Source organism: Vulpes vulpes, chromosome 1 (assembly GCF_048418805.1).
Source record: "Vulpes vulpes isolate BD-2025 chromosome 1, VulVul3, whole genome shotgun sequence".
Classification (NCBI taxonomy): domain Eukaryota; kingdom Metazoa; phylum Chordata; class Mammalia; order Carnivora; family Canidae; genus Vulpes; species Vulpes vulpes.
Genome location: NC_132780.1, coordinates 86,279,350 through 86,295,999, shown reverse-complemented (window position 1 = coordinate 86,295,999; position 16,650 = coordinate 86,279,350). Strand labels below are relative to the sequence as shown.

Genomic DNA, 16,650 nt, shown 5'->3' with positions numbered 1-16,650 from the left:
TCCTGTTCAACACTGTACTGGAGATAGAGTGCCCAGTGTGGGATCCCTGGGTGGCTCAGTGGTTTAATGCCTGCCTTCGGCCCAGGGCGTAATCCTGGAGTCCCAGGATCGAGTTCCACATCAGGCTCCCTGCGTAGAGCCTGCTTCTCCCTCTGCCTGTGTCTCTGCTTCTCTGTTACTCTGTGCCTCTCATGAATTAAAAAAAAAAAAAAAAAAAAAAGAGTACCCAGTGTAATAAGGAAATAAATTATCAGAGCAGAAGAAGCAAAACTATCTTTATTCACAGACAACATAATCATGAATGAATAAATAGAAAATCTTAAACTGTAAGAAATCTACCCAAATTAAAAATTTATTTAAAATGTTTTCAGGATATAAAGTCAAGGGGTGCCTGTGTGGCTCAGTCAATTAAGCATCCAACTCTTGATTTTGGCTCAGGTCATGATCTCAGGGTTGTGAGATCAAACCCCTGTCAGGTTCTGCAATGAGTATGGAGCCTGCTTAAGACTCTTTCTCCCTCTCCCTCTGCACACCCCCCTCTGCTCGTGTGCACTCTTCTCTCTCTCAAAAAACAAGGATGTAAAGTCAATGTACACAAGTAAATTTTATTTCTATATACTAGTATAAACAATTAAAAAATGAAATTAAAAAATACAATTTACAATTATGAAAAAACATGAAATACTTAGGTATATCTTTAACAAAACATGTGTAAGACTTGAAAAATGAAAACTACAAAACATTGTAGTTAGACAAATTAAAGAGAGGACCCCCCAAAATGGAGAGGTTTACCATTTTCAAGATTTGGAGGAATCCATATTATGTTGTCATGTCAGTTCTTCCCAAATTGATCTATGGATTCAATGTAATTAAAAAAAAAAAAAAAATCCCTGCAAGTTTTCTTTGCCAAATAGGAATTCATCAGTTGATTCTAAAATTATATGGAAATTCAAATGATCTGGAATAGCCAAGATAGTTTTGAAAAAAAGGAAAAAAGCAGAGAACTTATACTACCTGTTATCAACACTTATTATGATGTTACAGTAATAAAATAATTTGATATTGGCATATCAGTTGAGCAGAAAAGAGACTAGTTATAGACCTCCCACTCGTGTATGGGTGATTGATTTTTGTAGATCTCCCACGTATGTGTGGGTGATTTTTGACAAAGGGAAAGGATAATCTTATTAACAAATACAACAGGGGCAGCCCAGGTGGCTCAGCGGTTTAGCGCCGCATTCAGCCCAGGGCCTGATCCTGCAGACCAGGGATTGAGTCCCACGTTGGGCTCCCTGCATGGAGCCTGCTTCTCCCTCTGCCTGTGTCTCTGCCTCTCTCTCTCTCTCTCTCTCTCTCTCATAAATAAATAAAATCTTAAAAAACAAAAAACAAATGCAACAGAGGCAACTAAACATCAGTTTGGAACAAATCAGCTGTGATCCTTATATAAAAATTGACAACAAAAATTAATTTGCAATGGAACATTAACCTAATATAAGTACTACAACTCTAAGATTTCTAGAAAAACATCTTTGATATGAGTCAACAAAGATTTCTTAAACAGGAAACAAAATGTTCTAATTCTAATGATTTTTAAAAAGGAAATTGATAAATTGGGCTTCACTAAAGCTAAAAATTTTAGTTTTGAGAGACACCTTAGGAGAGTGCAAAGGCAAGCCACAGTCTGGGAGAAAATATTTATAATACATATCTGACAAAGGACTCATACCAAGAATATACAAAGAACTCTTACAACTCAATAATAAGACAACCCAATAAGAAAAAGGAAGAGAGGGCTGCTGGGTGGCTCAGTGGTTGAGGGTCTGCCTTTGGCTCAGGTTGTGATACCAGGGTCCTGGGATCGAATCCTACATCAGGGAGTTTGCAACTCCTTTTCTGCCTGTGTCTCTGCCTCTCTCTCTCTCTGTCTCTCATGAATAAATAAATAAAACCTTTAAGAAAAAAGGCAAGAGATATATTTGGACACATCACAAAATAATAGCCAATAAGCACTTAAAAAGATATTCAAGCATCATTTTTATCAGAGAAATGTGAATTACAACCATGATGAGATACCACCACATACCCACTTGAATAGCTAAAATTAAAGACTGACAATACATATGATAGCTAGGATGTAGAACAGCTGGAAGTTTCATATACTGCTGATGGGGGTGTAAAATAGTACAGCTACTTTGCACTGGTATTTTCTTAAGTTAAACATATACTTATTTATAAAGCAATTCTATACCTAGGTATTTATGTGAAAAACTGGTAACATGTCCTTAGAAAAGACTTATATGTTAATATTCATAGCAATGTTATAGCATAAACTGAAAAAAATAGTCATCAACAAGTGAATGGATAAGCAAAACAGAATAATATTTCACAGTGAAGAAAGCGCTACCATACATGCAACAATATGGCTATTCCATTATATAAAATTATAAAACAGGTATTTTTAGGAAAAAGTTTTGATTGATTGAGGTTAGGTTTGGGGGAATATTGACTGAAAAGAAACTTTTGAGGGTGATGAAACTGTCCTATGTTTTAGTTGGAGTGGTTGCACAAATGTTACATTAATCAAAACTCATTGGCCTATGTGCTTAAATGGTTGGATCTTCCTGCATGTAAATTATTTCTCAAAGTTTATTTTAAAAAGTAAAACACCAGAACCAATCCCCAAAGCCACAGTGGACTCATACTATAAAATAATCTGAAAAATAAATAATCTGAACTTCTATACCAGAAAATAATCTTTAAAAATATAACTTTATTTTTAATTATGTACAGGTGACATACAATACTATACTAGTTTCTGGGGCACAATGTTAGTGATTTGACATTTATATGCATTACAAAGTGCTCACCATGTTAAGTATAGTTACCATCTGTCACCATACAAATTTATTATAGTATCATTAATTGTATTCCCTATGCTATACTTTTCATCCCCGTGAGTGACTTGCTTATTTACCTACTTACTTTTAAGTTTTGAGAGGAAGATGAAAATATTTAGTACTGAAGGAAGGTGCACAAGAATGTGAAATAAAAGATTATATCGGCTGGGGTACCTGGGTGACTCAGTCAATTAAGCATCGGCTTTTGGTTTCGGCTCAGATCATGATCTCATGGGTTGTGGGGTCAAGCTCCATGTCAGGCTCTGAGCTTGGCAGGGAGTCTGCTTGAAGATTCTCTTTCTCTGTCCTTACTCTCACTCATGAGTACCTCTCTCAGAAAGGGAGGGAAAGAAGGAGGCAGGAAGGAAGGAAAGAAGGAAGGAAGGAAGGAAAGGAAGGAAGGAAGGAAGGAAAGAAGGAAGGAAGGAAGGAAGGAAGGAAGGAAGGAAGGAAGGAAGGAAAGGAAGGAAGGAAGGAAGGAAAGAAGGAAGGAAGGAAGGAAGGAAGGAAGGAAGGAAGGAAGGAAGGAAGGAAGGAAGGAAAAAAACAGATTATATTGTCTGTAATAATTTTCCAACGTGAAAAGAGCTTTACTTTGACTATCCTTAATACAGAAGATTATTTCAATTGCTGGATGATTTTAATTTTAGAGCTCTATGTGAAAATAAAGTATATTTTAGTTGGTCCACTATAATAGTGTTGAGATTGATCATTGTGGGTGTCATTGGTCTTTTGCCCACTGACAGAGTTTGTCCTGATTTCCTGCTATTCTTGTATCGTTTTCCTTGATTAATTTAGATTTTATTTATTTATTTATTTATTTATTTACTTACTTACTTACTTACTTACTTACTTATTTACTTACTTACTTACTTACTTATTTGAGAGAGTGAGAGTGAAAGAGCACAAGCAGAGGGAGTAGCAGAAGGAGAGGTAGAAGCAGGCTCCCTGCTCAGCAGGGAGCCCGACACAGGGCTCAGTCCCAAGACAGACACTTAACTGACTGAGCCACCCAGCTGCCCCTCCTTGATTAATTTTATATGCTTTCTTCTTTTTAATTTGAGGAAGCAGAAAAGCCATAGACTAGGAGGCTTTTGATAATGCTTTTGTGTTGCATTTGGTGTTTGTTTTTGTTTTGTTTTCTAATGAGAGGAAAATGACAGATTCCTTTTTTTTTTTTTTTAATTCAGAAAGTATCTTTTTGGAGAGATGACCTCCTTTCTTTATCCTTTGTTTAGGATTATTGTTTAAGATTCATCCTTTATTGAAATGATGCCTTACTTATTTTGTAACTGGAAGTTTGTACCTCTTAATATCTTTCACCTGTTTTGCCCATCCTCACATACACACACCCCCCAATTGACAACCACCAGTTTGCTTTCTGTATTTATAAATTTGTTTCTGTTTTTTGTTTATCCACACATAGGTGAAATCACATGCTATTTATCTTTCTCAGACTTTCTCAGACTGTTTCACTTAACGTAATACCCTATTTAGGTCCATCCATGTTGTTGCAAATGGCAAGATTTCATTGGTTTTCTTTTATGTTTGACTAATATTCCACTGTATATGGAATATCTTCTTTATTATCTTCTTTATATCTTCTTTATCCACTTGTCAGTAGACATTTATGTTGCTTCCATATCTTGGGTATTATATCTTGGTTATTATAAATAGTGCTGGCAGTAAACATAGGGGTCCATATATATTTTTGAATTAGTGTTTTCATTTCTTTGAGTAAATGTCCAGAAATGGAATTACTGGATTATATGGTACTTATATTTTTTATTTTTTGAGGAACCTCCATAGTGTTTTCCACAGTGGCTGCACCAATTTCTATTCCACTAACAGTGCATGAGGGTTACCTTTCTCCTCATCCTTACCAACACTTGTCATTTCCTGTCTTTTATTGTAGCCATCCTGAAGAGTGTAAAGTATCATCTCATTGTGGTTTTGATTTGCATTTCCCTGATGATTAGTAGTGTTGAACATCTTTTCATGTGTGCCTGAAGACTTTTCATATGTCTTCTTTGGAAAAATGTCAGTTCAGGTCCTCTGCCCATTTTTCGATTGGATTTTTTTGGTGTTGAGTTGTATGAGTTCTTTATATATTTTGGATATTAACACCTTATCAGACATATCATTTGTAAATATCTTTCTCCGTTAGTAGGTTGCATTTTTCTTTTGTTGATGGTTTCTTTCACTGTGCAAAAGTAGACCCAGTTTATTTTGATGTAGTCCAGTTTATTTTTGCTTTTGTTGCCCTAAGGAGACAGATTCAAAAAAATACAGTGACTTCTATGTCCAAAAGTTTATTGCCTATATTTTCTTTTAGGAGTTTTATGATTTGGGGTCTTACATTTAGACCCAAAATCATAATCCATTTTGAGCTTTTATTTTTGTATATGGTGTAAAAAAATGGGCCTAGTTTCATTCTTTTCATATATCTGCCCAGTTTTCCCAATACCGTTTATTGAAGAGATTGTCTCTTCCTTATTGGATATTTTTGCCTTCTTTGTCATTGATTCACTATATAAATGGGTTTTTTTTTTTTTTTTCTGGACTCTGTTCTGTTCCTTTGATCTATGTGTCTGTTTTTGTGCTGGAACTATACTGTTTTGATTACTATAGCTTTGCAGTATAATTTGAAATCTGCTATTGAAATCTCCAACTTTATTCTTCTTTCTCAAAATTTCTTTGGCTATTCAGAGTATTTTTTTTTTTTAGATTTTATTTATTTATTCATGAAAGACACACACAGAGAGAAAGGCAGAGAGGTAGGCAGAGGGAGAAGCAGGCTCCAGGCAGGGAGCCTGATGTGGGACTGGATCCTGAGACCACGGATCACACCCTGAGCCAGGGGCAAGTGCTCAACTGCTGAGCCACCCAGCCATCCTTATTCAGGGTCATAAGTGGTTTCATCGACATTCCAAGATTATTTGTTCTAGTTTTGTGAAAAATGCTATTGGTATTTTGATAGGGATTACATTGAATCTGTAGATTGGTTTGGATGTTAAAGTATGGAGTACTTTCCATTTATTTGTGAGTGTGGTGTATCTTTCCATTTATTTGTGTTGTTTTCAATTTATTTAATCAGTATTTTATTGTTTTCAGAGCATAGGTCTTTCACTTTCTTGGTTAAATTTATCCTTACTTATTTTATTCTTTTTGATGCAATTTTTTTGTTGTTGTTGTTTTTACAGATTTATTTATTTATTTGAGAGAGAGAGAGAGAGAGAGAGAACATACAGGGAGTGGAGGAGGGCTAGAAGGAGAGGGAGAGAAAATCCCAAGCAGGTTCCTCACTGAGTATGGAGCCCAATGCAGGGCTCAATCTCACAACCCTGAGATAATAGCCCAAGGTGAAACCAAGAGTTCGATGCTTACCTGACTATGCCACCTAGGCATTCCTCTTTTTGATGCAATTGAAAATGGGATTGTTTTCTTAATTTCTCTGTTAGGTCATTATTAGTGCATAGAAATGCAACAGATTCCTGTATGTTAATTTTGTATCCTGAAACTTTACTCAATTAATATACTAGTTCTAATAGTTTTTTGTTGGAATCTTAAGGTTTTCTAGGCATATAGTATCATGTCACTGCAAATAGTGAATTTTATTTCCTCCTTACCAAGTTAGATGCCTTTATTTCTTTCTGTCTGTTTTCTATGGCTAGGACTTCTAGTACTATGTTGAAGAAAAATTCTAAGAGTAGACATCCTTGTCTTCTTCCTGGTTTAAGGGGAAAAGCTTTCAGCTTTTCATCATTGAGTCTGATATTAGCTTTGTGCTTGTCAGATAGCATTTATTATGTTGAGGTACATTCCTTTTATACCCACTCTGTTGAGAGTTTTCGTTATGAATGGATGTTGAATTTTGTCAAATGCTTTTTCTGCATCTATTAAAATGATTATATTATTTTTTGAAATGATTATACTATTTTTATCCCCCTCCTTTTTTTTTAAGTAGGCCCTACACCCAGCATGGAATCCAATGTGGGTCTTGAACTCATGACTGATTGAGACCTGAGCTGAGATCAAGAGTCACACTTAACTGACTGAGCCAGCCAGGCATCCTATCCTTCATTTTATTTTAGTGTGTTATATCACATTGATTGATTTGTAGATATTGAACTATCCTTGCACCCCAGGAATAAGTCCTGCTTCATCATGATATATGATTTTTTAAATTTAATTTTTATTTATCTTATTTTTATTAATTTTTATTTATTTAATTTATTTTTATTGATGTACAGTTAACATACAATGTTATATTAGTTTCAGGTGTACAGCATATAGGTTCAAGAATTCTATACATTACTCATTGCTTACCATGGTAAGTGTAGTCACCATCTGTCACCATACAAAATTACTGGTGTTATTGACTATTCTCTGTGCTATATTTCTAATCTCTCTGACTTATTTATTTTAATGTGAATTTGAATTTGAATTTGGTTTGCTAATATTTTGTTGAAGATTTTTGCATCTGTGTTCATCAGAGATATTGGCCTGTAAATTTTTTTTTTTTTTTTTGTAGTGTCTGTTTGGTTTTTGGCATCAGGGTAATGCTAGCCTCATAGAATGAATTTGGAAGCATGCCTTCCTCTTTAATATTTTTGAATGGTTTGAGAAAGATAGATATTAAATCTTCTTTAAAAGTTTAGTAGAATTTACATGCTAATCCATCTGGTCCTGGACTTTTATTTGTTTGGAGTTTTTAGATTACTGATTCAATTTCATTACTAGTAAATGGTCTGTTCAGATTTTCTGTATCTTCCTGACTCAGTCTTGGAAGATTTCATGCTTCTAGGAATTTATTCATTTCTTTTATGTTGTCCAGTTTGTTGGACTATAGCTTTTCATAGTAGTCCCTTATAATTCTTTGTATTTCTGTATTATTGATTATATTTTCTCCTCTTTCATTTCTGATTTTATTTATTTGAGTTCCCTTTTTTCCTTAATGAGTCTGGCTAAAGATTTATCAATTTTGTTTATCCTTTCAAAGAATCAGCTCTTAATTTCATTGATCTTCTCTTTTGCATTTTTAGTCTTTATTTTATTTATTTCTGCTCTGATTTTTATTATTTCCTTCTACTAACTTTGGGCTTTGTTCTTTTTGTCATTTCTTTAGGTGTAGAGTTAGATAATTTATTTGATATTTTTCTTGCTTCTTGAGATAAAACCGTATTGCTCTTAACTTTCTTCTTTGAGCTACTTTTGTTCTGTCCCAGGGATTTTGAAACACTATATTTTCAAATTCATTTGTTTTGATGTTTTTTTTTAATTTCCTTTTTGATTTCTTTGTTCACTCTTTGGTTGTTTAGTAGCATGTTGTTTAGCCTGTAGGTATGTTTTTTCTTTTTTCAAATTTTTTTCTTGTAATTAATTTCTGGTTTAATACTGTTGTGATTGGAAAGATGATTTATATGATTTTGGTCTCATTAAATTTGTTGGAACTTGTTTTGTGGCCTAACATGTGATCTCTTTTGGAAAATGTTGTGTGGGCACTTGAAAAGAATATATTTTCTGCTATTTTGGGATGAAATATCCTGTATCTATCTGTTAAGTCCTCTGGTCTGATAAATCATTTAAAGCTATTGATTCCTTATTGATTTCCTGTGTGGATTATCTATCCATTGATGTAAGGGAAGTATTAAAGTCCCCTACAAATATTGTATTACTGTCACCTTTCTCTACCTGTCTATTATAAGTGCTCATATGTTAAGTACATAGTTATTTATGACTGTTATATCCTCCTGTTGGATTGATCCTTTAATCACTATGTAATGCCCTTCTTTGTCTCTAATTTCAATCTTCGTTTTAAAGCCATTTTGTTTGATATTAAGTATTGCTACTCCCACTTTTTTTTCTATTCACATGAAATATCTTTTTCCATTGCTTCATTTCAGTCTCTTTGTGTCTTTAGGTCTGAAGTTAATCTCTTAAAGGCAGCATATAGGTGGGTTTTGGTTTTTTTTTTTGGGGGGGGGTTTGTTTTTGTATCCATTCAGTCACTGTATGCCTTTTGATTGGAGTACTTAATCCATTTCTTTTTTTTTTTTTTTAAGATTTATTTATTTTAGAGAAAGTCCAATGCTTAACTGACTGTGCCACCTAGGTGCCCTCTTTTTAAAAATACTTATGTATTCATTTTAAAAAGAGAGATCATGGGTGGAGAGGGGGAAGGAGCAGGAAAAGAGAATCCCAAGCAGACTCTGCACTGAGCACAGAGCCTAACATGAAGCTTGATCCCATGACCCTGAGATCACTACCTGAGCCAAAACCAAGAGTCAGACACCCAACCAACTGTGCCACCCAGGCTCCCTTGAGCACTTTAGTTCATTTACATTTAAAGTAATTAACAGATACGTACTTACTGCCATTTTGTTCATTATTTTTTGGTTGTTTTTGTACTTCTCTGTTATTTTCTTCTTTTACTCTCTTGTCAATTTGATGGCTTTCTTGAATGTTATGTTTGGATTTCTTTTTCCTTATTTTTTGGGTATCAGAGGTTTTTGGTTTGTGGTTACCATAAGGTCCATATATAACATCCTCAGTATATAGCAGTCTTGTTAAATTGATAGTCTCTTATGTTTGAACTCATTCTAAAAGTACTACATTTTTACTCCCCTTCTCCATGATTTATGTCTTTTTATTTTGTGTATCCCTTAACTAATTGTTTTAGATATAACTGATTTTACTACTTTTGTGTTTTAATTTTCATACTAGCTTTGTAAGTGATTGACCTTTATTATATGTTTTCTTTAACCAATAAAACTGTTTCTTTCATAATTTTCTTACCTCTGGTTATGGGTTTTTATTTTCCACTTAAATAAATCCCTTTAACATTTTTTGTAAGGCTGGTTTAGTGGTAATGAACTCTAACTTTTGTTAGAGCGGGCTCTATGTGGGCTGCTTGTGCTTTCTTGTGACTGGGCCATAACTGGGAAACTGTTTATCAGTCCTTCAATTCTGAATGATCACCTTGTCAGGTAGAGTATTCTTAGTTGTAGGTGATTTCCTTTCAGCCCTTTAAATATAGATCATGCTACTCCTTTTTAGCCTTCAAAGTTTCTGTGGGACACCTGGGTGGCTCAGCAGTTTAGTGCCTGCCTCTGGCCCAGGGCATGATCCAGAGTCCCAGGATCGAGTCCCATGTCATGCTCCCTGCATGGAACCTGCTTCTCCCTCTGCCTGTGTCTCTGCCTCTCCCTCTCTCTCTCTCTCTCTCTCTGTATCATGAATAAATAAATAAAATCTTAAAAAAAAAAGTTTCTGCCAAAAAAAAAAATGACCAGATGGCCTTATGTGGGGATTGCCTTGAATGTAACTAGTTGCTTTTCTCTTCCTGCTCTTAAGAATCTTTCTTTATCTGTGATTTTTGACATTTTAGTTATGTGTCTTAGTAGAATTCTTTCTTTGGGTTCATTTTATTTGGGACTCTGTTTGATTCTTGGCCCTGGATGTCTGTTTCCTTCCCCAGGCTGGGAAAGTTTTTAGCTATTATTTTTTCAAATAAATTTTCTGCCTTTTTCTCCTGCTCTCCTCATTCTGGGACCCCTATGATACAAATGTTAATATGCTTGACGTTGTCCCCAGAGGTATCTTAACCTATCCTCATTGTTAAAAGTTATTTTTTATTGTTGCTATTCAATTTGGATTTCTACTACCCTGTCTTGCAGATCGCTGATCCATTCTTCTGCATCCTCTAATCTATGTTGATTCCCCAGTGCATTTTCCATTGTTATTGTATTCTTCAGCTCTGATTAGTTCTTATATTTTCTGTCTTTGTTGAGGTTATCATTGACTTGATTCATTCTTCTCTCAAGTCCAGTGAGCACCTTTATTACCAGTGCTTTAAACCCTTTATCAGGTAGATTGCTTATCTCCATTTTATTTAGCTGCTTTTTTTTGTTGTTTGTTTAGGTTTTCTTTCATTCTTTGGCTGGGAACGTATTTCTCTCTTTTTTTATTACTCTCTGTTTGTTTCTATGTACTTGGGAGGTCAGTTATATTTCCTGATCTTGAAGGTAGTGGCCTTATGTAGAACATATCCTGTGGTACCGAGTATTGCAATCCCACCCTGGTCACCAGAACCAGGAGCTCCAGGAGTGTGCTCTATGTGGGCTGCTTGTGCTTTCTTGTTGTGACTGGGCCATAATTGCTGTGAGTGCACTGGTGGGTGGGGCTGGCCCTTGGCATAGCTGGCTGAGAGGCCTGGCTGCAGCTGCTGTGGGTGTGCTAGTAGGTGGGATTAGCTCCCAGCGCAGCTGGCTGAGAGGCCTGGCCACAACTGTTGTGGGCGTTCTAGTGTGCCAGAAAATAATGTTAATAATTGCTTCACTTTTGCTGGGTGCTAATGAAAAAGTAGCTTAAAATAATATAAAAGTAGAAAGATCTATGGCTGTGATTTTAATAAAACTTTGGCAATAAACCTTATACAACAAAAAAATCTTTTATGAGCAATACTTCCTTTTAATAGCAGAAGCTACAGAGTTGATATCTACTTTATAGTTCTTGAGTCAAACAAATGAAACTATGTCAGCTGTCCTGATGTGTGGATTTCTCTAATTTCCACATTGGATTTAAAATGTGGGGATTATTGTTTCCTTAAAATAAATAATTCCCTCTGTAAGACTTCATCAAGTGTACAATTTTTTTTGCCCTTACATTCTTATATTAAAATATAGCTTTATAATTAAATTCTTCCCTGTGCCCTTATTATAATCTTATGCATCAAACAAAACGATTATCTAAAATAGCATATTTTCATTACTGCTCCATTAGTTAGATTGTGTGGGGATTTTATATTATTCCATATATTCTCAGGCTTAAATACTAGAAAATTTATACAGACATAACTGGGGTGATATATAATGTGGCCTATTATGCATGAGTTTGCAGGTCATTTCCTTTTTTTCTCAGCATGGTTCCTTACTTCATGACTCAGTTTTTGTGACATGCATTTATTTACTCTAATTCTTACTGACTTAAGTAAGTACGCCAATCATTCAACTTTCTAGGATGTTGGGACACTTTATAAGAACAATATAGAATATTTGTAATTGAGATTCTCAGTGAGGCCTGGGACATTTGGTCCCCATTTCACAGGCTACATAGACATGGGTACTTGACAAAATGCTTGTGTTTAAAATGATCCTTGTGTTTCTAGTTTAATGTTTTTGAGGTCTGGCCACCTTCCCCACTGTCGTCGTAAGAATCCATTTGTAGTCAGAATCATTGTGTATTGAAATAAATAGCACATAGTGATGTTTATGACACCATTATTGATAGGGGAAGAGGTGACTCAGATTGAGATGAGGGTAGAACATACAACTCAGTTATGCTGTGTTCAGATTATCATTGCAAAAAACATTTTTTTTGAAGTTTCCTCTGCCCCTTTAAGTCTGGGCTTCATGTCCCTCTTCTGGGCTCCTGGAGGACCTAGTGCTTTCTCCTTTTAAAGCTTATACCATGAGTAGTAATTTGCTTCTTCGCCTAGCCTTCTAGTTGTCTCTGAGATTTCTGTTGGCAGGGAAATACAGTTCAGCTTTGTTGTCTCCATAGTGGCCAAACACCCAGAAGGGTGGCAATGAATCAATGAACGAACAGGTGGAGTGAGGAAGCCATGCAGTCACTGCTATAATCATTGTCTTTGCACATTAATCCTGAGTGTGTTTAAGGGTAGCAGCATTTCTGATATGAGCCTTGACTCTCAGCTGGTAGAACTGAAGAAACCACCAAACCAAGAGCGGAGCTGTAGATTGTTTTCTACATTATTGTAAATGAGTTCTGCACAATAATGGCACTTTCAATTTTACTTTTATAAGCAGTTTCATTCCTGTTTGGTAGTTGGAAACACAATCTTTCTGGGTCTATTTCCTCAGAGTAATAGGATGTTCTACCCACCTACTATACTGAACCCTAGTGTGGATTATCTAAGTTAACTTTCACAGCAGCCTGGTGAAATAGGTGATATGTAGGGACTGGGGAAATTAAAGCTTAGGGTGATTAAGTAACTTGCTGAAGTTCATACATACAGCAAGTGAAGAGCTCAGGCTCAAAACCAGTCAGGCAGGCTATAGGGCCTTCATCATTTCCCAATGCTGTCCTATTTTATTTTTGTTCAAGGAATTTATCACCATGGGAAAACTTTGTTTCTGTATTAGAACGCTTAGTCTTTGATTGCAGAGACCTTGTACCCCCAAGTATAAACCAGTTCCTGCATGTAATAGGTGTTCAATCTTAATAGAATTAAGATTAATTCTATATATATATTCTTAATATATAGATTAAGTACTGCCTTCCAGAATGTGAAATAAAAGATTAGGCTAAGTGCTCATTTTTTACTATATTCCAATTTCTTACATATTCTAATTGTTAATTCTATGAATATTCATTTTAGGAAATGATTTGTTCAAACAGAAAACTCAAATTGTTTAAAAAGATACCTTCAAAAAACTCTTAACCTTGAAGACATCACTGCTTCAAATATTCATCCACACATGTAGGAATTTTGACCCTACACTAACCTAAACTTCCATATAGAGTCTGAGGATGGTGCTGTCTCAGATCTTTCCTGCAGGGAGGAAATGTTACTCTCTTATGTTGCTTATATCCACTTTGTCATCCCTTAAAGGTACCTAAGACAAAACAAAATGAAAATACATCTCACACTCCTGCTTACTTTACAGGGGTAGGCTCCAAACTGGCTTTGCTGTGAGCATCTCTTCATTCTAAAATGACCGTGGATCTTTTGTATTTCCTATTTCTCTCACTGTATAGCAATTGCAAATTTGAGAACCAAACAGAGACCAGTGGGTATTCCACAGAAGCACTGGTCGTCTAGTACCCACAGAGCTGCTTGGGAGGTTCTAACCCTGGAAGCTGAACCTGTTTAATCACCTTTTCCCTTTTACTTCACCTCCTCCCTGAATTTATTATTTGCCTCCTTACTTAGGAGTTCAGTGAAAAGAATCAACCCCTGCAGAAGCAGTGTGTTTTTCTGCCAGTGACACTGGCTTCAAATCCCATCCCCCAGACTCATAAATTTGCAACATCTTTCTCCCTCCACAGGGAAGGAGAGTAGCTTCGTAACTTCTGTGTGACCTGTCCTACTTGGTACCACAGTCTGGGCCTCTAAGTCTTCTGGGTCCCTCAGTATCATCAATATTAACATTCTTTAGTTCTAGGACTCCTTTTTTACATAAGAAGTCACTGTATCATTTAATTGGGAAATTTCCTAAGTATAATGAATCTATTTTCTAAAAAATATATCAAGTAAACATTTTAAGGGTATACTCTTAATTGAAATAAGTGTACAGACAGAAAAATGTCCCCCGTGCTATGTCCTTTCTTTGAGCCCTTGCATACCTTCCCCTCTGGCATAAGCTTTCTCAAACCAGAGCCTGGGACTTTGTTCTTTTATGTTGGAGCAGAGTTCATATCCCATTTATTTCATATAAAATGAAATAGTTCATTCCAGAGGTTTTTTTTGAAATGTGCATTGCCTCCTGTTGTTATCTTTGCATTTAGATTATATTCAATGCCCCTATTGCATGAGGAGGTTTAATGAAACTGCAGCCAACCGACATATTAACTTCTGCAAGGATCAGTCTTCTCGCCGAGTCTTTGATCCAGCCCAAACAGCAGCCAAATTGGCATCCAGAGTGCAGGTAAGTATCTCTCCCCAAGTGTTGGCTCTGTGCCTTCGTGTGCTCGGGGCAAGCAGGTAGAATTTTCTAAGGAAACTAAGTTCTGCATCCCAAGAAATGTACAGATCAAGATAGATAAGCATTGTCACTCACCCTCATGAAAGTTGACTTCTTTTGAGGATGCTTTATAGCTAACAGCACCTTTGGGTGTTGTAGAAAAGATATTTCTATAGTGTTTGAAGGTTCTTAGGATGAAGCCTTGAATATGTAAGTAGTGTTTCTATGGTATTGTGGTAAAACTCTGTCTTATACAATGGTAGTTATCAGCCTTAACCATCCAGAAAAGCATTGCAAACTTGAAGTGAAGCTGCCTGAGTGGGGAAGGTATCACAAGGAAGACTGTTCTATAGGTCGTGGGTTTTGCTCTATAATAGAAGAGGGGTCTGTAGCCTTTTATTTAAACCCACAGAGTCAGCAAGTTAAAGTAAATGAGTGGAAGCAACTGTTATAAATAGGTACAGATAAGTAAAATGACAACCTGACCAGGAAGACAGTAGATTTATGAAAATAGAACTGGAGTCCAGCAAACAGTTCATAAACATCAGAGGTCCCAGGGATATAACTTACAGTATACTGCCAAAGCTGTTAGTTTCAAAACATGGCTCAGTCACCAAGGAAAGATTAACTTTGTCTGAATACTTGAGGGTATGAAACATATTTAGAAAGATTTCCATGAAATCCAGTATGTAATAGGGGTGGGAGCCTCTCCAACAGTAGCATATCCCACGAACTGTGGACTCTAAGTTCTATCTTCACATACATTCGGTAACTGCTGCTCTGTCCCAGACATGATGGGTGCTGATTGATCAGCATTTGTAACTCAGCAAAAGAGAAAGACTTGGAAATGGGGCAGTGGGAAGCTGTGTAGTTGACATGTACAGAGCACTATGGAAGAAGAGGCCATTGTGAGCCTTTGAAGGCTTCACAGAGGAGCAGCATTTCTCCCTTGAGTATCAGATAGGTTCACCGGCCTAGAGTGGGAATTGGGGAGGACATTATACACAAAATGTCCAGTTGTGGCCTGAGGAGCTCACCATGTGGGGCTAAAACATGGAGTGTCTGTGGGATGTGATGGAGATGATGGTCCTTTCTTCTTGGTAGGATAGGCACCATAATTTGTGGTGTATATGATTGCTTTGGGCTTGAATTCAACCGAATTTTGGAAGTTTTCTAAGTAAACCTCTACCTATACCTTTTAAAGCAGTAAAGGATACATTACATTTCTTCAAATGATTCTAATGAGTCCACAAAGTAAGTCAACATTAGTGTAGCCAAGGGGAGCCCAGGGAAGCAGCAAACGGAAGTGCTTATTATTCCTGACGAAGGCCAGCTGGCCATCCTGAGTGTAACCAGTGACTTGGCCCTGTTCCTCTCCTTGTTTTCCAGAACTAAGTGGTGATGGGGAACACAGAAGAAAAATTAGTTGCTTTCTGAGGAAATTCACTGTAGCCTGTATCTGAACAGCAGTACTTGTTTCTCTTATGCCAGCTTCACCAGCTTCACCACTCAGGCTCTGGCTAATACTGAGACTTATTCAGAGTGGAACAAAAAGGGAGAGGTTGTTTTACTTCCAAAGGGCTGTTAATAGCACAGCTGAAATGTGTCTCTATGTTAAACATAATCAACTTTAAAAATGTGTATACCCTTAACCAAGAGACCAATATGGGCCTCCGAAAATAGCTGTCTTTGGATAGGGATGAGCTACCTGCTGTAATCTAATAGCTGTCCTTGCTCAAGTGAGAATTATCCCATGGAGTAACAGGTTATCTTTATACAGTAGTTGCCATGGAAATGTGGGGACCAGTAGCCAGGTAAGAAGCTCCCAAAGGACCTTTTGATCCTTATTCTGTATTAATGTAACTGTTCTGCTGCTACTGCTACTCGGCAGGCTGGGGTGTGGTATGGGGATGATGGAATTCCATGTTTAAAACATTTGCTGCCTGCCAATGTCTGTTTTTCTTCTCTGTTCATGTATTTAAAAACAAAATCATCTTTAAGTAAAATGAAAAACTAAAATGTTCCATAACTATCCTTATTGA

At 36.3% G+C, this 16,650-nt stretch overlaps 1 protein-coding gene across 1 annotated transcript in view; it reads left to right on the top strand.

The window, feature by feature from the left end:
- ZC2HC1B (zinc finger C2HC-type containing 1B) overlaps positions 1-16,650 on the top strand; it is a 34,294-nt gene that overhangs the window by 10,178 nt on the left and 7,466 nt on the right. The window contains exon 3 of the mRNA XM_072719377.1: positions 14,433-14,572. Coding sequence (XP_072575478.1) covers positions 14,456-14,572 — 117 coding nt within the window. The 5' untranslated portion in view covers positions 14,433-14,455. The remainder of the gene's footprint in view (positions 1-14,432; positions 14,573-16,650) is intronic.